The sequence below is a fragment of the Bubalus bubalis genome, chromosome 23, assembly GCF_019923935.1.
Source record: "Bubalus bubalis isolate 160015118507 breed Murrah chromosome 23, NDDB_SH_1, whole genome shotgun sequence".
Taxonomy (NCBI): domain Eukaryota; kingdom Metazoa; phylum Chordata; class Mammalia; order Artiodactyla; family Bovidae; genus Bubalus; species Bubalus bubalis.
The window spans coordinates 40,811,728-40,838,584 of NC_059179.1; the positions used below are offsets into that span (position 1 = coordinate 40,811,728).

A 26,857-nucleotide genomic window follows, 5' to 3' on the forward strand; every position below is an offset into this window, starting at 1 on the left:
GTCATTTATTAAATTTAGTGTAATAGCAAAGTAAAAGCAAAAAATATATGTGCCTGAAGTCTTGCAGAGTCATTAGGAAACACAAGCAGAGCTCAGCTGGATTCACTTCTCCTTCTAGGGCCTGTAGATCATAGTTTCAACATCAAAATGTGCAGAATATAGAAACCTTATAATTATTTTGAACATTTGCTAATTGAAAAGTTTGAGTAATTTAGATATTTTCTCAGTACTAGAACTAGAAGATATGGTGGCATAGGTAATAAATATAAAGTTATAATACCCTATTTCTCTAGAATAGTTTTGCAGGAAATTTCTGAAGTTTTATTCAGCAAGTTAGCCAAGATTGGAATTTGCCTAGAATTTTTGTTTTTACTATTATTATATGATCCCTGGGTTGGGAAGATCCCCTGGAGAAGGGAAAGGCTACCCACTCCAGTATTCTGGCCTGGAGAATTCCATGGACTATAGTCCATGGGGTCGCAAAGAGTCAGACACGACTGAGTGACTTTCTCTTTCTGAGTGACTTTCACATTATTATATTATTATTTCTACAGTCTGTTGCTTCATATGAATCCATTAATTCTTTCAGTCATGTGTAATGAGAAAGTGATTGTGCAACCATTAACATTGTTCACTTTTCTTGCTTTACTTATAAAAACATATTAAGGGCTGAAACATTAATTTCTGAAGAAAGTATTACTTCCTCAAATGGCCATGTCCCTTCTAATTAAATTGTAGACTGATTGCCTGAGACTGTGAAAAGCTTTAGGTATAACAGTCACTACAAATCATAATACAGTGATAACAGTAATAATCATCATCACATCCTTACATGGTGCTGAGTGTTGTACTAGGTGTCTTACACAGATGTTTCTCATGTAATCTCCAACGAATAAATAGATTTTCAGTGCAAACAAGAAAACGGCAAGAGTGTAGGGCAGAGCCAGGGCTTAAACTTAGGCTTCTTTAACTGTAAAATCCACAGTTAGCCACTGTACTTTACCATCTCTTTATGATGTATTTAATGTTAAAGACAGAGCAAAAAATCTTTGTAAAGAAAACCAGAAAAATCTGGTTAATGAGCTCTGCTAGGCTGTGTTTTTGAGGACCAGTTATAATAATAAACATTCAAAAAGCTTAAGAAAGTGCATAGTCAAATTTTGTGTGTATTGAATTAGATTTTGAAGTCTTTCTTTGAAAATCTGTTTCTGGGTTTAGGTAAGATTGCAGAGTCCATGGAACTACCCTGGTAGCTCAGCTGGTAAAGAATCTGCCTGCAATGCAGGAGGCCCTGGTTTGATTCCTAGGTTCAGAAGATACCCTGGCAAAGAGATAGGCCACCTACTTCAGTATTCTTGGGGTTCCCTGGTGGCTCAGATGGTAAAGAATCCGCCTGCAATGTGGGAGACCTGGGTTTGATCCGTTGGATGAGAAGACTCTGGAGGAGGGCATGGCAACTCACTCCAGTATTCTTGCCTGGAAAATCCCATGGACAGAAGAGCCTAAAGAGCTCCAGTCCATGGGGTTGCAAGGAGTTGGACATGACTGAGTGACTAAGCACAACACAGCCCAGAGTCCGTGAGATTAGACCCATTTTTGAAAAGAGGGAAGGCAGAGAAATATACTCTTCCTTCACACCTAGCTTAGGTTCCTTTTATTAAAGATAGATATTTTAAAATGAAATCTTGAGAGAAGACTTGTTAGATATGAAACTTCCACTAGATTAAATCTCCTCTATCATGTCATTTTGATAGGTACAAGCAATGGTTCTGTCCTGGTGTACCATCTCACCAGTGGGCTGCTGCACAAGGAGTTAAGCATCCATTCATGTGAAGTCAAGTGAGTCTGTCATTGGGATATTGAGCTCATAAACATATGTAATATCAAAAAAGTTCTTATGGACTTTTCTACACGGAATACTCTGCAGTGATTATTTGACTGAAAGCTTTGAATAATAGATATTCTTGTCCAACTAGTAGCTGTGTTCATCAAGGATGAGTACTAATTGTTTACTTCGTGGAGGACGTTAATTCAGTGAAGAATTTTTTCTCACTTTATTTCTGCATCTTATTTATTTATTCTAAGGTCTAGGATATTTTCTTACTGGATATAACTCTCTTCCCTTGTTCCAGTTTATATAGTTTTTTTTCCATTTCTGTAAAGATCTTATAGTAGGACTTGTGATGAAAAATTTGAGTAAAGTCACTTTAATATTTAATCTCATTTATTCTTTCATTTGACATATGACCTGTTTCATGAGTTCTTTGAATGTAGAGGTATCTGAGGGAAGGCTAACAGGACAGAAGGAAGCCTCTTGCTTTATGTTTTAAAGTATTATATACCACTCCAGTAAAAATAAAAAGTATATACCTACCTGCTCCATAGCATTATTTTTCTGATCACATGACTATATTATTTTCTTTGCCCTGGTAATGACAGATTATAAAGTTACACGTGTAAAATATAAATATATTAATCTTCAGTTATTTTTGGATGATTTTGGAACAGATGTATCAGGCTATTTTCTTACGTCTGTGCATTATATAAATTATAGGCCTCATGTATATGTTAAAATTCTTAGTGAACCCTTAGCGTACACATTATTCTGAATAAATGCATTTTCTAAATGGGAAGGGTCAGTGCTTGAAGTATCACAGCTTCTGATTGTGATGGAAGTTTCTGAGAGTTCAGTTCAGTTCAGTCATTCAGTCATGTTCCACTCTTTGCGACCCCATGAATTGTAGCACGCCAGACCTCCCTGTCCATCACCAACTCCCGGAGTTTACCCAAACTGATGTGCATCGAGTCGGTGATGTCATCCAGCCATCTCATCCTCTGTCGTCCCCTTTTCCTCCTGCCCCCAATCCCTCCCAGCATCAGGGTCTTTTCCAATGAGTCAACTCTTTGCATGAGGCGGCCAAAGTATTGGAGTTTCAGCCTCAGCATCAGTCCTTCCAATGAACACCCAAGACTGGTCTCCTTTAGGATGGACTGGTTGGATCTCCTTGCAGTCCAAGGGACTCTCAAGAGTCTTCTCCAACACCACAGTTCAAAAGCATCAATTCTTCAGCGCTCAGCTTTCTTCACAGTCCAACTCTCACATCCATACATGACCACAGGAAAAACCATAGCCTTGACTAGATGGACCTTTGTTGGCAAAGTAATGTCTCTGCTTTTGAATATGCTGTCTAGTTTGGTCATAACTTTCCTTCCAAGGAGTAAGCGTCTTTTAATTTCATGGCTGCAGTCACCATCTGCAGTGATTTTGGAGCCCAGAAAAGTAAAGTCTGACACTGTTTCCACTGTTTCCCCATCTATTTCCCATGAAGTGATGGGACTGGATGCCATGATCTTCATTTTCTGAATGTTGAGCTTTAAGCCAACTTTTTCACTCTCCTCTTTCACTTTCATCAAGAGGATTTTTAGTTCCTCTTCACTTTCTGAGAGTTAATGTTGCCTTAATCTTTAAAATGCATGGTCTTTTGGTACAGCCTAAGTGACTGTTTATCTCCACTTTATGCTATTTCCCCCCACCGCCCCCCAGTATCTCCCTAAATACACCTACATGGAAGAATAATGTCTTCAAAAGCATTAGGTATCTGTTTGGATCCTTTCAGACTGTTGGTCATCTTTTTCTCTCCTTTCAGTAGTCCCTGCTGCCACTGATACCTTCTCTCTCCCTTTCTTTCCCGTGTGTACTGACATTTCCTCTCTCCCTTGGATTTTGTGTGCAGTGTTCCCTTTTATGGCAAACAGCAATGAGTCAAAACTCATCATTTAATCAATACTTGTTCTGAGGATTATGTTAAATATTAATACTTTGTTTTCATTGTTTCATTGATTGCTCACTACAATTCTATGCAGTAGGCACTATTATTATTCCCAATTTACAGAAGAAGAAACAGAGTATTGTGGAGTCATCTGTGAAAAGGTATATGGAATTCAGTCTAGGCCTTTTAGGCTTCAGAACTGAGCTCGTAGCATCCTTGTGCTGGGTCTTCAGATAAAAAAATTCACATAGATTAATTGGAAACAGTTTGGCAGTAAGGTAAAAATGTTGACTAAGCCAAGATTAATAGCAAGAATTTGGTACATGCTTCTGGGAAATCAAGCACATTTTCATCTTTTTCTGAACACTGAAATCTTATTTATTTATATTGAGGTGCAGTAAGATACATTAGTTTCAGATGTACAGTGTAATAATACTTGTATGTGTGGTGAAATGATCACCACAATATGAAGTCTCTAATAAAGACAATAGTTAGTTAATCAGTGAGCTATTTGCTATAAGTAAGATGGTTATTCTGGATTGCTCAGGTCATAGATGTCACTAAGAACATGATTTACACATTATGATAGTATTTGTTATTGACACAAAAACTATTTATAAAGTGTTGCTTGGGTTACCAAATAACTCTCAAGGGTATGCTACTCAGTCAGGCTAGTATTGTGAATGATCTCGTAAATATGCTCATTTTTTAAATATAAATTTTCCCTCTTAATTGCTATTTTAAAGATAATTCACATTTTACATCCAGAGATGGTGCTCAAGAGTATGCTAAAATACTGCTGTCTTTGTGTTTCAATTAATGCAATTATAGTATTATAATTAAAAACCATTATGAAAATTTCACAGATGTGTTATAAAAATTGCTGAACTTATTAGCAATAAACCCAGTTCATTTTAGAGACTCATATGCAAATTAAAGGCAACTTTTATTTATTTTTTAATTTTATTTTATTTTATTTTTTAACTTTACAATATTGTATTGGTTTTGCCATATATCAACATGCATCCGCCACAGGTATACACGTGTTCCCCATCCTGAACCCTCCTCCCTCCTCCCTCCCCGTACCATCCCTCCGGGTCGTCCCAGTGCACCAGCCCCAAGCATCCAGTATCATGCGTCGAACCTGGACTGGTGACTCGTTTCATATATGATATTATACATGTTTCAATGCCGTTCTCCCAGATCATCCCACCCTCTCCCTCTCCCACAGAGTCCAAAAGACTGTTCTATACATCAGTGTCTCTTTTGCTGTCTCGTATACAGGGTTATTGTTACCATCTTTCTAAATTCCATATATATGCATTAGTATACTGTATTGGTGTTTTTCTTTCTGGCTTACTTCACTCTGTATAATAGGCTCCAGTTTTATCCACCTCATTAGAACTGACTCAAATGTATTTTTTAATGGCTGAGTAATACTCCATTGTGTATATGTACCACAGTTTTCTTATCCATTCATCTGCTGATGGACATCTAGGTTGCTGTTTATAATAGCCAGGACATGGAAAGGCCAACTTTTAAAAGGTGGTTTTTCTACCTTGTACTAAAAGTGTTTTTTAAAACCACTTAATCTTAAGTACTTCAGTCTTATGCATACACATGGCCTGGGACTACCTAACTATACATAGTTAATATCTATGTGTTTTTCAAAACCATGATGTTTTAACCAGTTATACTTTATAAATATGAAATATATATTGAATCTCTTCTCTATGCCTGTAAACAGACAAAATCTTGGAGGCTTATAATCCAGTGGAAGATACCTAGAAGTAAACCATGTGGAGTGGTACAGACAGGTTTTCTTAGATTATTAGAGTTCTTATATTATTAGTTGGTATTTTTGTCCTGTAGACTAAAATTACAATAATATAGCCCAATACCATGTTCATTGTCAAAAATTGTTAAAATGTATATGGGTATCAGAACACTGATGGATTCAGTATTGCTTTGAGTACATTGAATTATTTGTGGAAAGTAAAATGATCTCCATTTTGTTCATCTGTAAATTTGCAGACATTAGTTTCATATCATGGTAGAACTTCAAGGCTTTTCAGAAAGTGTGTGCTCTCCACGGACTCCCTGGTCTTGAGAGGTAGCCAGTGTCGCATCCCCGGTGCAGGCGAACAAGGAAGACTTGGGAATCTGTAGGAGTCAGAGCCTCAACACCTGTTGGTAGATTTTAAGGTTACAGTTGTTCAATAGTGAGGAATGCTACAAAACCAACTTAGATTATCTGAGTCAGAACATGAGCTGCAGTTCTTACGAGTTTTTTTTTAATAGAGCTCAGTGTATGGTTAAACCTAGATGGATAGTGGTTTTCTAATCCAGGGAGCAGTGTTATGCTCAGCTTAACAAGAGTTTTCATTCTTTTCTTTTGAGAAATAATCTCTTTATCTCATACACTTTGAAGTCCAACGTGATTTTTATTTTTTTTAGTCAATCAGTAGGAGTCAGATATACAAGCTGCTGCTGGAATCTGTTCACAAGCAATATACTTGTGGTGCTCAATTATAAATAAGCAGCCACCCATGTTTTGTTATATCCTCAACACTGGGGCTGGATGGTATCACTGACTTGATGGACGTGAGTCTGAGTGAACTCCGGGAGTTGGTGATGGACAGGGAGGCCTGGCGTGCTGCGATTCATGGGGTCGCAAAGAGTCGGACACGACTGAGCGACTGATCTGATCTGAACAACACTGGGGCAGCCTGTAAACAGTGGGGAAAGCCCTTCTCTGGATATGAACAGCACTTAGAAACACAAGGAGGCATGGTAGGCTTTTTTGGACATCATTCTTTTAATCTAACAGAATTTGCTGAGTAACTGTCATGTGCTTGGATTGCCAGGGCAGGTACCTCCCTCCTAAGAGAGTACAGTCTAGGGCAGTGCTTCTCCATCAATTGTACTGTTTCCTCAGCTTTTCAGGCTCTCAGGCAAAACCCTATTTGCCCTTTGAGTCTCAGCTTTAATGTTTCTCCAGGAAGCCCTACGTGGCCCGTGACACCACATTTCTTTGTGACTCGTGCAAGCTCCTGTTGAACTTGGCAGTGCTCCCTTTTGTGATAGATAACTCCAGATGCACTTGTACAATGTCTTTTTCCTGCTAGATCACAGGGCTCTTGAAGGATAGCAGTTAAGTCCGCCTCATTTGCAGCTGTATTCCCTAGCCTGGCAAGTTGCTCACATGTCCTGGGTACTTAATAGCACTGGCAACAGCATTTATGGGGTACTTAACAGATGCATCCTTAAAGTAATAATTGAAAAGTGAGAGGACTGAAATTTTTCCTGTCTAAAGATAGCAGCATTACTATACCAGAGTATCAGATTTCCATCAGCAAGACTTGAAAAGTATATCCTAAGGTTTCTGTGGGTAAACAGATCTGATTGTAGCTACCAGACTTATGTAGAGAGCAGAAGTCCAAAATGCTGCTTCTCTCATTGTACTCACTCTAAATAGAAAAATTAATGAGTACTCCATGTTAGGGGAAAGAAAGAGAAACAAGAGACAAAGGAACTCTTCCAGTGAATAATTAACCAACTTATATTGTAGTCACCATCGCTGTGGTTTGAGTGTAGTTCGTGGAGAGGCTTAATGAAAAAAACACGGCTTGAGTTAGAGATCTCGAAATAAAGAGTAATTGATGGTGATGATGAGTCCGTACAGTGCAGACTCTGTGCGAGGCCTTCTTGATGTGCCCAGTGTTGTGACCCCCTGCACAGCAGAGGAGGGAGCTGAGGTGTAGAGCAGCAGAGAGCCACTAAGTACTGGAGCTGGGACTTGAACTAGGTAGTGGTCAAGGAGAGGAGGAGAAGCGGCCACTCCAGGCATGAAAATTCTGAAGAATACTCAGTTTTCAGCAATCTAATCTGATTATTTCAACACAAGTTTACATTTCAGTTCAGTTCAGTCGCTCAGTCGTGTCCGACTGTTTGAGACCCCATGAATTGCAGCACGCCAGACCTCTCTGTCCATCACCAACTCCCGGAGTTCATTCAAACTCATGTCCATCGAGTCGGTGATGCCATCCAGCCATCTCATCCTCTGTCATCCCCTTTTCCTCCTGCCCCCAATCCCTCCCAGCATCAGAGTCTTTTCCAGTGAGTCAGCTCTTCGCATGAGGTGGCCAAAGTACTGGAGTTTCAGCTTTAGCATCATTCCTTCCAATGAACACCCAGGACTAATCTTTAGAATGGTTGGATCTCCTTGCAGTCCAAGGGACTCTCAAGAGTCTTTTCCAACACCATAGTTCAAAAGCATCAATTCTTCAGCACTCAGCTTTCTTCACAGTCCAACTCTCATATCCATACATGACTACTGGAAAAACCATAGCCTTGACTAGGTGGGCCTTTGTTGGCAAAGTAATGTCTCTGCTTTTGAATATGCTATCTAGGTTGGTCATAACTTTCCTTCCAAGGAGTAAGCATTTTGTAATTTCATGGCTGCAATCACCATCTGCAGTGATTTTGGAGCCCAGAAAAATAAAGTCTGACACTGTTTCCCCATCTATTTCCCATGAAGTGATGGGACCACATGCCATGATCTTCATTTTCTGAATGTTGAGCTTTAAGCCAACTTTTTCACTCTCCTCTTTCACTTTCATCAAGAGGCTTTTAGTTCCTCTTCACTTTCTGCCATAAGAGTGGTGTCATCTGCATATCTGAGGTTATTGATATTTCTCCCTGCAATCTTGATTCCAGCTTGTGCTTCTTCCAGCCCAGCGTTTCTCATGATGTACTCTGCATATAAGTTAAATAAGCAGGGTGACAATATACAGCCTTGACGTACTCCTTTTCCTATTTGCAACCAGTCTGTTGTTCCATGTCCAGTTCTAACTGTTGCTTCCTGAGCTGCAAATAGGTTTCTCAAGAGGCAGGTCAGGTGGTCTGGTATTCCCATCTCTTTCAGAATTTTCCACAGTTTATTGTGATCCACACAGTCAAAGGCAGTTTACATTTAAAGAGGTATAAATTGATAACAACAGGTATTCTTGGCTCTTGCAAATGTTATTTTCAGTTCTCTTGGGATTATCTTTGCTCCTCTGAGAAAAGACAAGTAGACAGATACACAAGGGGTCAGTAAGGAGAAGTTACTCTTACTGAAATAGCAGACAGGTTCAGATGATGGAGAGGTACCTGTGTTGCTGGGTAGCTTTGACCATCACAGAGAGCAGCATGGATGTGATGCAGGAGCCATCACACCTTTGCTTGGGCAGGTGAGAGAGGTGGTCAGAGCAGTCATGCTCACTTGAGCAATAGCGTTCAGATTAGAGTAGGCATGAAAAAATTAGATCAGTCAGCAGGCATTTCCCGTAAAGGACAGAAGGCAAATATTTTAAGCTTTGTAGGCCATAAACTGAGAAGGCAATGGCACCCCACTCCAGACTCTTGCCTGGAAAATCCCATGGACGGAGGAGCCTGGTGGGCTGCAGTCCGTGGGGTCGCTAAGAGTCGGACATGACTGAACGACTTTCACTTTCATGCATTGGAGAAGAAAATGGCACCCCACTCCAGTGTTCTTGCCTGGAGAATCCCAGGGACGGGGGAGCCTGGTGGGCTGCCGTCTGTGGGGTCACACAGAGTCGGACACGACTGAAGCAACTTAGTAGTAGTAGTAGTAGTAGGCCATAAAATTTCTGGCACTTACTCAGCCCTGCCATTGTATTGTGAAAGCAGCCATTGATATTATATTGTTGTCTTGTAAGTGCTGATGAGCAATTGAGTACAGAACAGAGGTTTAGACTTGTCTCCCAGCCAGCTCTGTTACCTTGTGTAGTAGAGACTCTCTGTGACCCCATGAACTGTAGCCCGCCAGGCCCCTCTGTCCATGGAATTTCCCAAGTAAGAGTATTAGAATGAGTTGTCATTTCCTTCTCCGGGGGGTTCTTCCCAAGGCAGGGATCAAACCTGCATCTCCTGTATTAGCAGGTGGGTTCTTTACCGCTGAGCCACCAGGGAAACCCCATTACCTTGTAAGCAGTGCAGGGTAATAATAGTGTTTCTCACTTCTTTTTGTGACTACTGTGATGAATTCACATGTCCCGAGTCCCCTCATTTTCCATTGATGGTTAAGCCAGTTATGTCAGTGGGAAAAAAAACATGGACTCACCCATTGCCAGTCCCAAGGAAATGGGATTCACAGGGCATTAGGTTGATAGGTTAGTGTCTTGTCATACAGGTTTATTTTTTTCTTTTGTGCTGTTCTTTAATTGATACACTATTTGGCGCTTTCATCTACTTCCAGTCTAACAGTTCAGTCTGTATTTCTTCAGGAATTTTGGTTTCCTAACCAGCTAGGAATGTTGATAAAATTTGATAAAGTTCCTTCATGTACTCAACTTTAAGCAGTCTGCTCAGAATATTTCTATACCACTTGTTTTAAACAATGGAGTTCTTGGCAATGATCCGGTGCTCTTCTTTGCCAGATTTTAATAGTCATTTTAACGCCATGACTTCTGATAACTGAGCTATCTTTGGAAATAAAGTTTTAATTAGAAATAATTTTTTGTATGTTGGAAATATATAATTTATTCTCAAATGTTGTATTAATATTATTCTTTAATTGTATAATAAAATTTAGGACATAGAAAAAACTTAATTTTCAAATAAATTTTTCAAAGAATTTTAATCTTTGTTTAATTTCTCTATATAGGGGTATTGAATGGACGAGTTTAACTGGTTTTCTTTCTTTCGCTACCTCAACACCAAACAACATGGGATTAGTGAGAAATGAACTTCAATTGGTTGATCTTCCAACAGGTTTGTGTTTTTAGACTATTAAAATATTTAAAATCGTACCATCATGTTAATCAAAGATGCTGCTATTTAGAAGACGTGTTCAAAGTTCTTTCACCTTGTAATTTTATTTATGTATTCATTTTTTGGTTGCTCTATAAAAATTGCCCTAGAAAAGACTCATCATTGTTTGTATGCAAATTGTGTTAGCACAAGTCCATGGAGTACCATTAGCCCAAATGAACAGATTCATAAATGGGATATCAGTTCTACTTCCAAGTACATTGTTCCAGATAACCAGAGGTACAGTTTTGAAATAAATCTTTGTAGTTATACTTTTTGAGAATCTTTTAAAAAAATTTTGGCCTTTTCAGGAAACCCTTAAAAATCTTACAAGGATTGTTGTAAAATGCTCAGCTTTGAAACTTCTGATATTTTCTGGCTGACTAGTAGGAAAACTTAATTTAGGAGTTTAAAGGCATTACAATAGGAAATATTCCAGTAAAGTAACTTGTTCACAATTGTTAAAAATCTGCAACCCTTTCAAAATAAGAACTTAAAAGCAGAGTAAGGTAAAGGTTTTTTTATTATTTTTTATATAGCACATGGAATGATTTCAAGTATTTTTTTTAACAAAATTATGGGGAGTTTTTTTAATGGCTTAGCAATATAAATGTATGTAGTTCAACCAATAAGTTATATATGTGTATAGTAAATCATGTTTATGGTTGCTTCCTTGTATTGGCAATATATATTTCCAATTTATAGTTCTTACTTATCAGATTGTGTTACTAAGCCTCAAAGAATTAGCTCCTATTAGTCCAGCGTTGCTCTAGTTTAATTGGAAATGACCTGCCTGGTGACCCATATCCCTGCATTCCTGATTTGTCGGTAAACTGACACTGATCACTGCAGTCACATGATAGCCCAGGGATGAAATGCTGTCCTGTAGTGTCATTCACTAAAAACATGCCTGTGCATTTTTCCCATCAGCTCAGGTTCAGAACTCTTCAGTTCAGTTCAGTCGCTCAGTCATGTCCGACTCTGCGACCCCATGAATCACAGCACGCCAGGCCTCCCTGTCCTTCACCAACTCCTGGAGTTTACCCAAACTCATGTCCATTGAGTTGGTGATGCCATCCAGCCATCTCATCCTCTGTCGTCCCCTTCTCCTCCTGCCCCCAATCCCTCCCAGCATCAGGGTCTTTTCCAGTGAGTCAGCTCTTTGCATCAGGTGGCCAAAGTATTGGAGTTTCAGCTTCAGCATCAGTCCTTCCAATGAACACCCAGGACTGATCTCCTTTAGGATGGACTGGTTGGATCTCCTTGCAGTCCAAGGGACTCTCAAGAGTCTTCTCCAACATCACAGTTCAAAAGCATCAATTCTTCGGCGTTCAGCTTTCTTCACAGTCCAACTCTCACATCCATACATGACCATTGGCAAAACCATAGCCTTGACTAGACAGACCTTTGTTGGCAAAGTATCAGAACTCTTAGATAGCTCAAAATCTGTCTTTCACATATTTCTTTTTGAAGAACAGATTTCTAAGTAAAAGATACTGACTTTTTTTGGGTAGGACATTTAGGTTCATAAAATTATAGATTTTTACAGCCTTGTCTTCTAAGGAGACCAGCAGACTAGCAGAGCCAGGAAAGGGTGTAGGGTATTTGGCGAATAATAATAGTGAAATTCAATGTGATGCCCTTGAAGAGCAGGGAGACATGTAGGTATCCAATTGTCTTTGTCTTCTCTCTTTTGTTTAATGTAAATAGAAATCTAGGAGATGCTATTAAAATATTTTTTCAAACATAAAGTAGAACTTGTTTTTTTTTTTTTAGTTATAGAAAACTGTTTAACTTCTTTGGATGTTAACTCATTCTTAATATTCTCCAATTTCAGTTTATAGAGACTTTTGGAGGAACATGTCAAAATATTGTAGCTGAGTATTTTGCACACAGGACAAGAAATCTTAAATACCTATTCAAAGAGTGTTTTCCCCATTAGTTAATATTTGTAAACATGGAAATGTTTATAATACTATGAATGTACCAGTAGTTTTTATAGTAGATAATTGCTTTACTATAGATGCATTAAAACTTTAGAAATTGATGTTTCTAAATTTCTAAAATTGAATTATTTGAAAGGTACCATAGAAGGGTGTTAAGAAATTCTATAAAAAATGAAAATATCTTTTTATAGATATTTGAATGTAAGTAATACAGTGTTGGTCTTATACTACTTTTGATTTAGTTTTGAATTTAGATGATTAGAAACAGCTTAAAGCAAATGGAAGAGTTAGAAGGAGACTAGAAGGTACCACTGATCAAATTACACTGGTACAGCTTTTAGTTTCTTATGCGTTTCATGTGTTATTTTTACATTTTGTTTAATATTTACAATTAAAGGCAGGAGCGTTGCTTTCCGTGGTGAACGAGGTAATGATGAGTCGCCCATCGAAATGATTAAAGTATCTCATTTGAAGTAAGTGTCAACCTAAAAAAAAAATCTGGTGTTACACAAGGGAATCTTAAGCATTTTTTTTTTTTTTTTCATCTTTAAGGAAATGAGAACATGCATGCATGTGCATAGAATTTCTTAGTGGTAGGAAATTGTGATGTGCAGCTGTATCACAGAAAATATATTAATTGCAAAACTAAGTTGCTGTTACTTTTAATTCTCCATTCAGACAAGTCACCATAAGACAAGATAACTTATCTGAATCTTAACATTTCATCAGATTGGTAAAATGGGTAACCCCATTTTGTTCAACTATAGCTATAGTGATAGAAGTACCTGTTACTCACTAAGAAATGTTAGTTATTTGGTGAAGTTCTTTGTTCAGCTTCTACCTCAGTATGTGCTTATTGAGTGAAAGAATTCATTTTCCTTATTTATAACTTAGATCTAATTGTAGTAAGCTTTTTGTTCCAAGGAAAAATATATGTAAAGCAGAATCATTGACAACAGAGATTGACTGAAAACTAATCAAAAGAACAAAGAAAGAAGGAGTAAGCACGATAAAACTGTTTTTAACATTCCTTTAGCTTTTTGAGGATCTCTGCATTTCCATATAAATTTTAAAATCAACTTAACCAGTTTTATGATAAAAGCTTACTGGGATTTTGATTGTGATTACATTGAATCCGTGGATCAACATGGGGAAGAACTGACATCTTACCAAGTTTTGTGATTCATGAGCATGGTATATCTCTCCACTTATTTAGTTTTTCTTTAATTTCTTTTGATAATATTGTGTAGTTTCCAGTACACAGGTCCTGTGCATCATTTGTGATTTATTTTTTGCTTTTTCTTTGATGCTATTATAAATTATATTTTTTCTTCTATTAATTTCAGTTTTCAATCATTCATATACTGAAATAGTTTGACATAATATTTATTTATAACATTATATAAGCTTCATGTGTAGAACACTATATTTCTACTTCTATTATATATACTTCACAACATGCTCACCAGCCAAATTTTATTTTCTGTCACCATACAGTTGATCTCCTTTACCCATTTTACCCTCTCCCCTGCATCTTTCCCAGTGGTAATCACTACTTGGTTCTCTGTGTATCAGTAAATTATGTCAATCAATTTTATTAATTGTTTCAAAGAAAATCCTTTGGGCTTCTTTAATTTTTCTTTGTGGTTTTCTGTTCCACTGACTGCCATGCTTATATCTTGTTGAGTTACTGACTTCTTTATCACTGAAATAATCTGTTTGTCTTTTCTCAGAAGTTTAAATCTGATTCGTCTGATGAGTATAGACACTCTAGCTTTCTTTTGTTTAGTATTTGCATGGTATATCTTTTTCCTTCTCCCTATTTGTAACTTATCTCTGTCTTTGTATATAAAGGTGATTTCTGAAAGAGAGCATATAATGGGACTTATTTTACTATTTGATCTGATAATCTCTGCATCTAATTGCAGTGTTTAAGTTATTCATATTTAATGCAGTTATCAACATGGTTTATGTTTTCATCTGCCATTTTGGTAGTTATTTTCTCTTTTCTCATTTTAAGTAAATTAATATAGTTTATAATTATGTTAGGTTTAATTTCTCCCAGGCAAACTATCAGTAAAACCCACATAAACAAAAGTTCTTTGGGGGAGATCCTCAGTAATTTTTTCAAATGTAAGGGAGTCCTTCCACGAAAAAGTCCAATAATTGCTCAAAATATTTGGACGCCAGATTTTTCTATTTCTTGTCAGTCTTGACTTTATACAAGCCTACTAAATTAATACATCTTAAACGTCTGGTCACATTATGACCACTGCCTCAAAACTCAAGGATTCCCTGTTCTCTACAGAATGAATCTTTATTCACGATAGCACTGCATTTTAGGATGTCTTAGGGCTTTTAATGTGAATCCAAATTCACATGTTAATCTTCTTTCTCACAGTGATTGTTCTCATCTCACATACTCTGCATTTCAAGTAGCATATCTCCCCCACACAGCCTGTCTCCTTTTCTGTCTTTTGCCATTTATCACACTTGTAACTCTGCCTAGAATGCCATTTCCCTATTGTCAAAGTTAATATCAGCTTTCATAGTGAATCTTTATAGCATTTACCAGGTTCTCTTTTATTTATATTAGTTATTTACATACATGTCTCTACTTGTTTTTATATTAGATATAATAAAAGTGTGACATGTTTCATTTACATAATCCATTGTGATTTGTAAAAAATCCTTTCATGTGTGCTGTCCCTTTTTCTTTATCCTTGTATTTAGTGAGGTTGTTGAGGCAGGTATTATTAACACCATTTTAAAGCTAAGTAGACTGAAACTCAAAAGGTCACATGGTTTGAGGTCATATAACTATCAAGTGGGAGAATCTTAAGTCCTGTGATACACTGAGCTACAAGTCACATTTCCTACTCTTTGTCACAGTTCCTCACAGTCGGCATGATAGAAACTTTACTTACTTTTTCATTTAGTTTTTCCCGTAACCTGCATACCAATCAGCCCATTGATGCAAGTAGTGGTATTTTCATGTCTCAATGAGAAAATTGAGCCTCAGGAAGGTTATTTTAAGATTTGGATGTGAACTCATGCCTTTTCTCATTCTTCATTCTGAGCTAGGCTCCTTGCCCTGATGGTGTGTGTGACTCTCACAGGTCATCTTAGAGCTTTACCTTCTTAGGACTACTACTAATCAGTAGGGTTAAAAGTTAGTTTAAATTCTCTTCATTTAGAATGTGTCATCTGAGCTTTATGAACTTTTTATTTGTACTGCTTATGGTGAAAATACTGCAAAAAGAGCTTCATTTAGTAATTTTGTTTATTTTAGGCAGTATTTGGCAGTTGTATTCAAAGATAAACCCCTGGAGTTATGGGATGTTAGGACTTGTACCATTCTTAGAGAAATGTCCAAAAACTTCCCTGCAATAACTGCTTTGGTAAGTTATAATTTTAAAGAAGTAAACAGTTTATTTGGGTACGTATATAAATGGTGAATATTTTTCTTCAGCTCAAATTAAAATCATTACTGCTGTATGTTTTATTGCAAAAAATGTATATTCAGAGAAGATGATCTAAACAAATGGAGATAATTCCTATTTTCTTGGATGGGTTAAGCTAATATTATGTTAAAGTCCAATTAAAATTTAATTTAGATATTTTGAGGAGCATGATAAACATATTCTAAAATATTTATGGAAAAATAAAAGTCCTAGTAGCTAAGTTAACCTTGGAAAAAAGAGAGTAATATAGGCGGTATGGGTGGAGGTAGGCCCCATCCTGCTCTATACAGTACATATAAAACCATAGAAATAAAGTAGTGTTCAAGCTGGTTTTAGAAAAGGCAAAGGAACCAGAGATCAAATTGCCAACATCCGCTGGATCATGGAAAAAGCAAGAGAGTGCCAGAAAAACATCTATTTCTGCTTTATTGACTATGCCAAAGCCTTTGACTGTGTGGATCACAAGAAACTGTGGAAAATTCTGAAAGAGATGGGAATACCAGACCACCCGATCTGCCTCTTGAGAAATTTGTATACAGGTCAGGAAGCAACAATTAGAATTGGACATGGAACAACAGACTGGTTGCAAATAGGAAAAGGAGTACGTCAAGGCTGTATATTGTCACCCTGCTTATTTAACTTATATGCAGAGTACATCATGAGAAACGCTGGACTGGACGAAGCACAAGCTGGAATCAAGATTGCCGGGAGAAATATCAATAACCTCGGATATGCAGATGACACCACCCTTATGGCAGAAAGTGAAGAGGAACTCAAAAGGCTCTTGAAAGTGAAAGTGGAGAGTGAAAAAGTTGACTTAAAGCTCAACATTCAAAAAATGAAGATCATGGCATGTGGTCCCATCACTTCATGGGAAATAGATGGGGAAACAGTGTCAGACTTTATTTTTGGGGGCTCCAAAATCACTGCAGATGGTGACTGCAGCCATGAAATTAAAAGACGCTTACTCCTTGGAAGGAAAGTTATGACCAACCTAGATAGCATATTCAAAAGCAGAGACATTCCTTTGCCAACAAAGACCCATCTAGTCAAGGCTATGGTTTTTCCAGTAGTCATGTATGGATGTGAGAGTTGGACTGTGAAGAAGGCTGAGCGCTGAAGAATTGATGCTTTTGAACTGTGGTGTTGGAGAAGACTCTTGAGAGTCCCTTGGACTGCAAGGAGATCCAACCAGTCCATTCTGAAGGAGATCAGCCCTGGGATTTCTTTGGAAGGAATGATGCTAAAGCTGAAACTCCAGTACTTTGGCCACCTCATGCGAAGAGTTGACTCATTGGAAAAGACTCTGATGCTGGGAGGGATTGGGGGCAGGAGAAGAAGGGGACGACAGAGGATGAGATGGCTAGATGGCATCACTGACTCGATGGACGTGAGTGTGAGTGACCTCCAGGAGTTGGTGGTGGACAGGGAGGCCTGGCGTGCTGTGATTCATGGGGTCGCAAAGAGTCGGACACGACTGAGCGACTGAACTGAATGTCATATTGGCCCAAGTAAGAGAAATGGATCAGCATAATAAAGAGCTCATTAATAGGCTCATAAATATTTGGTAACTTAATGTACAACAAAGTAACTTACAAACCCAAGGGGAGGAACAGCCTGTTTAGTAGAAAGTATTGGGGAACCTCTCACTTAATAGAGAGGAATACTGGATTTATGCATGATAACCATATTCAGAGGTGGGCTCCACAGGATTAATGACCTAAATGTGAAAATAACTACAGCTATAAAATTAATATAAGCAAATATAGAAGAATATTTTTCTGTTCTGGGGCAAAAGAGGATATCGGAAGCTCAAACCAAAAGGCAGAAAGGTAATTAATGAATTTGATTACATCAAGATTGGTGCTTTCTATTCAACGAATCATACCACTGTCAAAGTTAAATATGGAAGACAACTTTAAAAAAAGAAATTGTCCCGTGTCTTAAGATGGACAGAGGACTAACTAATCCTCTAAGGGGTTAATATTGTGGAAACTCTTGCAACGAAGCAGTGGTAGCCCCATTGGAAAGATGTGACTAGTTAATGAATGTCAGAGAGACCTAAAAGGCCAACAAGCATGTGAAAAATACTCAGAAGCCTGGGTTTTGAGATGTGCAAAGTAAAATGGCCATGATAAACCTTTTAGACAAACAAAAATTGGAATGCCAGTAGCATCCCGTGTGGGTGAGGTATGGGCTGTAAGAATTCTTAGGCACTACTGGTAGGGATGTAGACCAGTGAAGCCATTCTGCAGAGCAGGCTGGCAGCACTTAGTCAAACACAGACATCCTCTTTGCCCCAGCTGGTCAGTTTCTGGTCATATAGGAACTTCTGTGTGGACATTGAAATTTCAGTGCAGTGTAATTTCCCATGATGAGAGTATAGAGACAATCTGGGTGTCCTTTCCTGGGAAAACTAAACTAAAAACTAGACTAAAAATTGGCAGATGTACCCATGAAGTACTGTGTAACATACAGAAACAACAGAGGTGGGACTTGAATACATTGTGCCGAGTAAAAAGAGCAATGGGATGAGATACATGATCTACTACTGTTCATGCAGACCATAAATACCTTCATGTAAAATACATGTTTAAGAATTTATACATATAAGAGGGTATTAGATTAAATGCTTTAGAATCAGATCAGATCAGATCAGTCGCTCAGTCGTGTCCGACTCTTTGCGACCCCATGAATCACAGCACGCCAGGCCTCCCTGTCCATCACCAACTCCCAGAGTTCACTGAGACTCACGTCCATCGAGTCAGTGATGCCATCTAGCCATCTCATCCTCTGTCGTCCCCTTCTCCTCCTGCCCCCAATCCCTCCCAGCATCAGAGTCTTTTCCAGTGAGTCAACTCTTCGCATGAGGTGGCCAAAGTACTGGAGTTTCAGCTTTAGCATCATTCCTTCCAAAGAAATCCCAGGGCTGATCTCCTTCAGAATGGACTGGTTGGATCTCCTTGCAGTCCAAGGGACTCTCAAGAGTCTTCTCCAACACCACAGTTCAAAAGCATCAATTCTTCGGCGCTCAGCCTTCTTCACAGTCCAACTCTCACATCCATACATGACCACAGGAAAAACCATAGCCTTGACTAGATGGGCCTTTGTTGGCAAAGGAATGTCTCTGCTTTTGAATATGCTATCTAGGTTGGTCATAACTTTCCTTCCCAGGAGTAAGCGTCTTTTAATTTCATGGCTGCAGTCACCATCTGCAGTGATTTTGGAGCCCCCAAAAATAAAGTCTGACACTGTTTCCCCATCTATTTCCCATCAAGTGATGGGACCGGATGCCATGATCTTCGTTTTCTGAATGTTGAGCTTTAAGCCAACTTTTTCACTCTCCACTTTCACTTTCATCAAGAAGCTTTTGAGTTCCTCTTCACTTTCTGCCATAAGGGTGGTGTCATCTGCATATCTGAGGTTATTGACATTTCTCCCGGCAATCTTGATTCTAACTTGTGTTTCTTCCAGTCCAACATTTCTCATGATGTACTCTGCATATAAGTTAAATAAGCGGGGTGACAATATACAGCCTTGACAAACTCCTTTTCCTATTTGGAACCAGTCTGTTGTTCCATGTCCAGTAAACAGGAGTAAATATATAAAAGGAGAGGTTTGGGGTGGGCCTATAGGTGATAATGGGCAATGACTGGAGGAGTGTGTCATCAGTTCATCTAAGGGGGAGGTGTGGACATAAGGAGTGGGAGGTACCATAACTAAATGTATTATTTTGATTTCGAAAAATGGAAGGCATCAAAAGTTTAAACCTTTTGGAGTTTGCCATTAAACTCTTTTCCCTTAAGCTCTAACTGAAGATTCGAGGTGGAAGGAAATAGAGATGGATTATTGAAACCTTCTATCATAAGCTTTAATAAAAATGCATGCCTTCAGCCTTTCTAAAAATTAAAGTAAAAACTAAGAACAAATTGTGAGTTCATGTGTAGTAATAAGAAGTGATGCTGGGCAGTGGTGAGTATGACCCGCTCTTCTGGAAGAAAGAGGGACTGAGCACTTGTGGGTGTCTGTCTTTGATTCACAGGAATGGTCACCTTCTCACAACTTGAAGAGCTTGAGGAAGAAACAGCTGGCCACCCGAGAGGCCATGGCCCGCCAGACCGTGGTCTCAGATACAGAGCTGAGTGTTGTTGAGTCATCTGTGATCAGGTGCCCTGCTTCTCCCGCTGTCATTTGTAATAACCTGGTTATTACAAATAACCAGGAATTTATTATTTCCTGGTTGGGAAATTTGTTAAGTCCTGGTTGGGAATTTGACAGGTGGCATCCTAAGGCATCTCTAGTCCCCTTTGGAACAGACTTTGATGGTTCCGTACACGCTCACATGACTAAAGAGTTAGTTAGTAATTGCATTGCTCAGAGCAGCGTGCAGTTTACATGTCCACGCCTGTTAGTGAGCATGATTGATTCTCAGTGCCCTTCGGCTCCATAGACTTCAGCTTCTGATTCAAATGAACATAGCGTGAACACACCCAGGTGGACCCTATTGTCATCTGTGTTAACCACAGAAAATGTATTAGGAATTCTAACTTTTGTACTGCCCCGTCCCCACCAGATTTACAAATAAAAAACTTCAGAGAATGATGGGCCAAGGTAAGGCCTCTGTTTTGCAGCAGAAACATCAAAGAGTCTTCTTTCCCATGTGAAGTCTAGATCACTCCATTCTTCTGTACAGGGTAAACATTCAGTCGTGGTATGAAGAGTAATTTGTGTTTTCCTATTATTGCTGGGCAAAGATTAGTTTCAGCCTTTTTTTTTTTTAATGATTTGACCTCCTGTTAATCCATCTGTATTTTGAGTGTGTTAATTCATTATGTCACTCTAGGGGGAAAAAAAAATCTTCATCTTCTTTTCCTCTATCCCAAAGCTTGTTGCAGGAGGCTGAAAGTAAATCTGAACTCAGTCAGAACATCTCTGCCCGGGAGCATTTTGTGTTCACCGATAATGACGGCCAAGTTTATCATCTCACTGTTGAAGGAAACTCAGTGAAAGACAGTGCTCGGATCCCACCAGACGTGAGTCCAAACTGTGGTTAAACCTGCATGAAGATTTCTTACCATAGACCTCATAAGTTCTATATCCAGTGAAGCCACAGTTAAGGTGGAAAACTATTTCAGAAAAGTTTAATCTAAATAAGCTTTATTAAGGAGATATTACCATTGACTAAATTTGTCCCATACTTTTGGAGAATAGCATTATAACTATTTTGATGACATACCATGTGCTGCTCATTATTGTCATTATAATAATTCATGAGGAACTATTTCCATTTTATCTGTGATAGGATTGAGGGAGAATGAGTAACTTTCCCCAGGTTGCCCGGCCTCGTGACATGCCAGAGCAGCGTTTACACCCAGGTCTATGTGTCTGACTCTAGTCTCTCCTCTTTCCATTTCAAGTATTACCCTGAAGGATTTTATTTAAAATCTAGTATTATTTTGAGGTAACAGTAATCAGGTTGTAGGTGTAAAGGTATTTATTAATCTTTACAAACATATATATCCCCCATGGCCTTGTGGAATTCTCTAAGGATTTATAGTTAATTATTTGTGTCAGCGTATATCTCATGGGTTTTTTTTACTGAGTGGATGAAGAAAATGTTTTTGCTAATATTACTATAATTGTTAAGTAGAGGATGAGATTATATATATATGTGTGTGTGTGTGTGTGTGTGTGTGTATATAACTTATATGTAACTAGCATGTGAACGGAGAAGGCAATGGCACCCCACTCCAGTACTTTTGCCTGGAAAATCCCATGGACAGAGGAGCCTGGTGGGCTGCAGTCCATGGGGTCGCTAGAGTCGGACACGACTGAGCGACTTGCCTTTCACTTTTCACTTTCATGCATTGGAGAAGGAAATGGCACCCCACTCCAGTGTTCTTGCCTGGAGAATCCCAGGGATGACGGAGCCTGGTGGGTTGCCGTCTGTGGGGTTGCACAGAGTCGGACACGACTGAAGCGACTTAGCAGCAGCAGCATGTGAAAGTGCTTTTCAAGCTGTAATTCAAGTTTTACTATTACATAGAATGAGTCGTATCTGAGATTTAGTGATGTCTATTTTAAACTCTTAATAGTGCCAAAAGTTTTCACTAGTTTGAAAGGATAAAAATAATGCAAATGTGAAAGATTGATATTTGGCATTGTAATAGGAGCAGTAACCTAATTTTAAGTGCATAGAAAGAAAAACTGCAGTTCAAGAACATGGCCTTAAGAGTTGCAGTGTAAAGAGCTCTATTCTGGAAAATCAGTTTCCTTTCAGAGTTCCTCCTTTAGACCTCAGAGAAGACCCCACCTTAGCTTCTCTAGTGCCACTTGGAAATAGCTCATTCTCTTTGTTTTTTGATTACATCACCTTTGAGATTAGAATAGAAATAATCCAATAATTTCTGAGATTCTAGGTTCCTCCACTCTAAAAAAAGTTGAAAACTTTTGAACACTAGACACATGAATTTTCCTTTTAGTAAGGAAGACAGGGAGAAAGAAAAGTCCTGCTGCTTTCAGGATTTTTGCACAACACAGCTTTTAAGATTCTGCCTCTTCTTATGGAGGTCTGTTCAGGATATAGCAAGTCTTAATTCTGCCTCCCAGATCCTTTTATTCCACAGCTGGAAGCAGTTTCTTCAAAGAATAACCAGCCTAATAAGGATCCAGCCTCCAGTGAAATTAGTGCATATTTTAGAGCAGATTATTTTAGGAAAAGAGAGTTATGTATCTACTGTATAAAACATGAATGATTGATTTGGGTTCATTATTTTTATTTTCAGCAACCAAAATATTTTTCAATGACCAGTGTGTAGAATTGAGGCAGAGGTTTTGTTTATTTTAATCTAATATTTTTCTTTACCTTCCTTCCAAATATAAAGTACTAAGCCACTAAGCCATTTATTTTGAGTTGGAACTTTACCTTTAAATTTTGGCCCCATAACTATAGAGCATATAAAAATGGTAAAAAGAAGAAGCCTGATATATTTTAAATTACATTCCCTTGGAGAGTTTATATTTGACTGACTGCCTTTATTCAGAAAACTGTGGGAGAGAATGATTATCTGTTTGCTGCCAGCTTTACTTCGATCCTTTGAACATTGTGTTTTACATGTAGGAAACATATCAGTGCCAACTAATAATACTCTACTGAGTTTTAAATCTTTCATTGGTTCTCTTGGGATTATTTGGAGTCAGAAAGCGAGTTTGTCCCACATTTCTCCGAAAACACCTTAGAATCTTCATATGGCTTGTATCCCATCAACAAGCTCTTAGGTAGAAAGTTCTAATACATCACTTGTAATTCTAAGCTGGTGATAGCTTTCTGGACTGAAGTTTTAATATTCTAATTTTTAGAAGTTAGAAAGTAATGTAAAAATGTTAAACAAAAATTCTCAGGACTAAAAAAGTTAAATTTAAAGGCAAACTCTTAAACATTCTATTCTGTTAATATGATCAGAAGAATAGAAATAAGATCTTGGACTATTGCTTTATACTGTACTGAATTCTATTTATTTAACATAGATTTCTAAGTTTTTTACTAATCGAATCATTAACATAATTATTTTTAATCCAATTTTATCTTTGTTTCTTGACTACCACTAGGATTTATGCATTATTTGGTGTATGTGCAAGTCTTTTAACAGCCAATTTAGCAAAACTCTGGAGCATTCCTACTTCTTACTAGCAATACTGTAAGAACCAAACGTGAATTTTTAATATTGTTCTATAAATGATGAAACAAGATTTCTTTGAATATAAGAATATAAGTAGAAAAGTAATTGAGTAATATTATTGAATAGCTAGTATTATATTGACTCTGTGGCAAACATCATCCTAAGGCCTTTACCTATAAAAATGTATTAACACTAATAGGAAGTCCTCAAATTTTATGAGCTTGCCCTACTTTATTGACGATAAATCCATACATATAAAGATTAAGTAAGCATGCCCCACATCACACGGCAAATTCAGTGATGCAGCTGGGATTCAGGTCCACACAGCTTTTCTGAGAGCCCCAACTCCACGTCTCTCCATCACAGTACCTCTGTGCGTGTGTTCGAGCTGCATGCTCCTTCCAACCCGCTTTGATTTATTACAGAAGTGTCTCATTCTTGTATTTGTGTTTCCCTGTGTAACTTCTCTGCAGAACCTTCTGTGAATTCAGATTTTACAGATGCCTTCAGTGTATAGTATCTCTTCTCCTTCATTATTCATGAAGGTATCAGCAAAGCTATGAATCTTTTTTCTTTTTTAATTGAAATATAGTTGATATACAGAATCATGTTACTTTCAGGTGTACTGCATAGTGATGGATCCTCAGTAGAAGAACTGCTGAACAGTTAGTTGTAAGACAGCTCTGAGTTCCCCCAGAATAAATGTGTTCATCCTTTAGCAGTGAGGGATAACTCGGAGACAGGAGTGCCTGAAAGGATGTCCTTTCCTTCTCTTTTTTCTTCTTTTAATTTTCTTTTTTCTGAAGTAGTTCTTCCTCAAAAGAACTTCTCTATAAATCTAGTTCAGATAATAATGTCCATTGAATTGAAATCTTCTGTTTCTTCTTAGTTGAAATTGAAATGCTAGGTAGCCCTCTTAGTGACTAAACTCTGTTAGTGTTTGATGATGTTCATACTATAATTAGCTTTTATTAAGATATCTTTGGGGCTTCCCTGGCGGCTCAGTCTGTAGAGAATCCGCCTGCAATTCAGGAGACCCAAGTTCGATCCCTGGGTTGGGAAGATACCCTGGAGAAGGAGATAACACCCACTGCAGTATTCTTGCTTGGGAGATCCCATGGACAGAGGAGGCATCTGGTGGGCTACAGTCTATGGGGTTGTAAAGAGTCGGGCACAACTTAGCAACTAAACCACCAGCAAGATATCTTTATTATTTCATCACAGTTGTTAAATAAAAGTATTTCTCTGTTGTGACTGCTTATAAGTGGTGAAATTGATGTGTGTTTGTTGCTGTTCTTTTCTAGGGGAGCATGGGTAGCATTACTTGCATTGCTTGGAAAGGTGATACGTTAGTTCTTGGAGATATGGATGGAAATTTAAATTTTTGGGATTTGAAAGGCAGAGTATCCAGGTATGTTTCAAGAATTCAAGTGTATTATTTGGCTGAAACAAAAAATCTTGATATAGTTCCATTGGAGGCCTATCACTTGGCAATAGCATCATTAAATATAGTCATGTGCAGGTTGGACCCTTGGGTCTCTTGTTATAGAACTTGGGAGGAACTGCCTTGAGCTAAACTCTGGAGTATTCATAGATGACCCTTACCTGCAGGTGGCCCACACGAAGTGCTGGGGCACTATTCCAACTGTTGTTAAAGAGCAGACCATGTCTGTCATATGTGACCCCTGTCCCAGAAAGCAGAGTTGTTGTCCTGTCATGTCACTAGACCTTGTCAAAAGCAGAAATAGAAAGAGACATTGGACATCTCTCCCAATGACGAGATATTACTCTACTTCATATTGGTGTTTTGGTTTCTGTTTGTCCTCAGAGGAATACCTACACACCGAAGTTGGGTGAAGAAGATTCGTTTCGCCCCTGGTAAAGGAAACCAAAAATTAATAGCAATGTACAATGATGGAGCTGAAGTATGGGATTCTAAAGAGGTAAGCCCAGCTGCACACGGGCTCACCGCAAATGGAGCTGCTGGTCACAGGAACTGTGTACTTGTTTTCCTTCCTTCTGATTTATAAATGGGTTTGTCAAGCTTCTTAGAGAAATTTTCTTCCTTCAAAATTTTTCTTTTATAGTATTTCTGTTCTAAAGGTGACAGCTCAACAGATTGTTAATGGTATCACCATCTCTGGGACCTTCAAAATGCAGTCTGCATGTGGAAGATAGATTGCCCACGACTGCTCAGTTTTAAACATGAACTGGACCTTTGCCACAGGCACTGCCTTTCTTGCTCGTTTAGTCTGTAATGATAAACATCTTCCTTTTCTTTCTGAAAGTGACAATCAAATTCACTCTTGAAGGTTCAGATGGTGAGCAGTTTAAGAAGTGGAAGAAATGTAACCTTTCGGATATTGGACGTGGACTGGTGCACGTCAGATAAAGTGATCCTGGCTTCCGATGACGGGTGTATCAGGGTCCTGGAGATGTCCATGAAGTCCACATGCTTTAGGATGGACGAGCAGGAGTTGACTGGTATGGAGTTCTAAGGGAAGGATGCTTGGAAGTGTCTTTATTTTGCACCAGCTGTTCTTTTCATGGGAGAGAGCTGCTTCTGTTCCATTTCATTCTTTCTAGGAATCTATGTTTAAGAATGTATATTAACTTAAAGCTTGAGTGTTGATACTACTGAGATGCTAGACTCTGTAATTAGATGTCAGTCATTCCCCAACGCTGGTTTACTCAGCGCCCTTTCCTTGACCCCTTTCTGAGTGCCCTGTCAAAAGATGAAAGATGTTTACATGAATAAAAATGACTTCCTCAGACTTTAGGAGAGGTCATCAGAGGACAGGAATCTAGTGGTAAAGTGCTGCTGGTTTTTTAATAGTGAGTCTTGTGTCTTTTGCAACCATATATCATGGAAAAGTAACTTTGGAAAGTATCATGAATTGTGATGCCTGTCTTATGACTCGCTAAAGGGCCAGTCAAAACAGAATTAGATGATTGCACTACCCTTCCCTTTTTTGTATGGTGGTTTTGAGATTTTTTTCCTGAGAATGAAAGCTATTTTAGTAAAAAGTAGCTATGAATGAGAAGTTTGTGAGTGCACGCATCAGTTTGAAAATGAGATGTCCCTACATTAAATTTTCTCCAGGCATAACTTTGGTGTATACACTGGGCTATCTGATATGTAAAAAAATGTCATAAGAGAATTGCTTAGTCATTTACAGAGT

General features: G+C 38.3%; 1 protein-coding gene across 3 annotated transcripts in view; it reads left to right on the forward strand.

Moving 5' to 3' along the window:
* Positions 1-26,857, forward strand: part of WDR11 (WD repeat domain 11) — a 60,053-nt gene that overhangs the window by 21,314 nt on the left and 11,882 nt on the right. For all 3 annotated transcript variants that reach the window (XM_006063534.4, XM_006063535.4, XM_025274409.3), the window contains 9 exons: positions 1,755-1,839; positions 10,441-10,547; positions 12,930-13,005; positions 15,825-15,933; positions 20,039-20,163; positions 20,882-21,029; positions 24,980-25,086; positions 25,504-25,618; positions 25,988-26,159. In XM_006063534.4, coding sequence (XP_006063596.3) covers positions 1,755-1,839; positions 10,441-10,547; positions 12,930-13,005; positions 15,825-15,933; positions 20,039-20,163; positions 20,882-21,029; positions 24,980-25,086; positions 25,504-25,618; positions 25,988-26,159 — 1,044 coding nt within the window. The remainder of the gene's footprint in view (positions 1-1,754; positions 1,840-10,440; positions 10,548-12,929; positions 13,006-15,824; positions 15,934-20,038; positions 20,164-20,881; positions 21,030-24,979; positions 25,087-25,503; positions 25,619-25,987; positions 26,160-26,857) is intronic.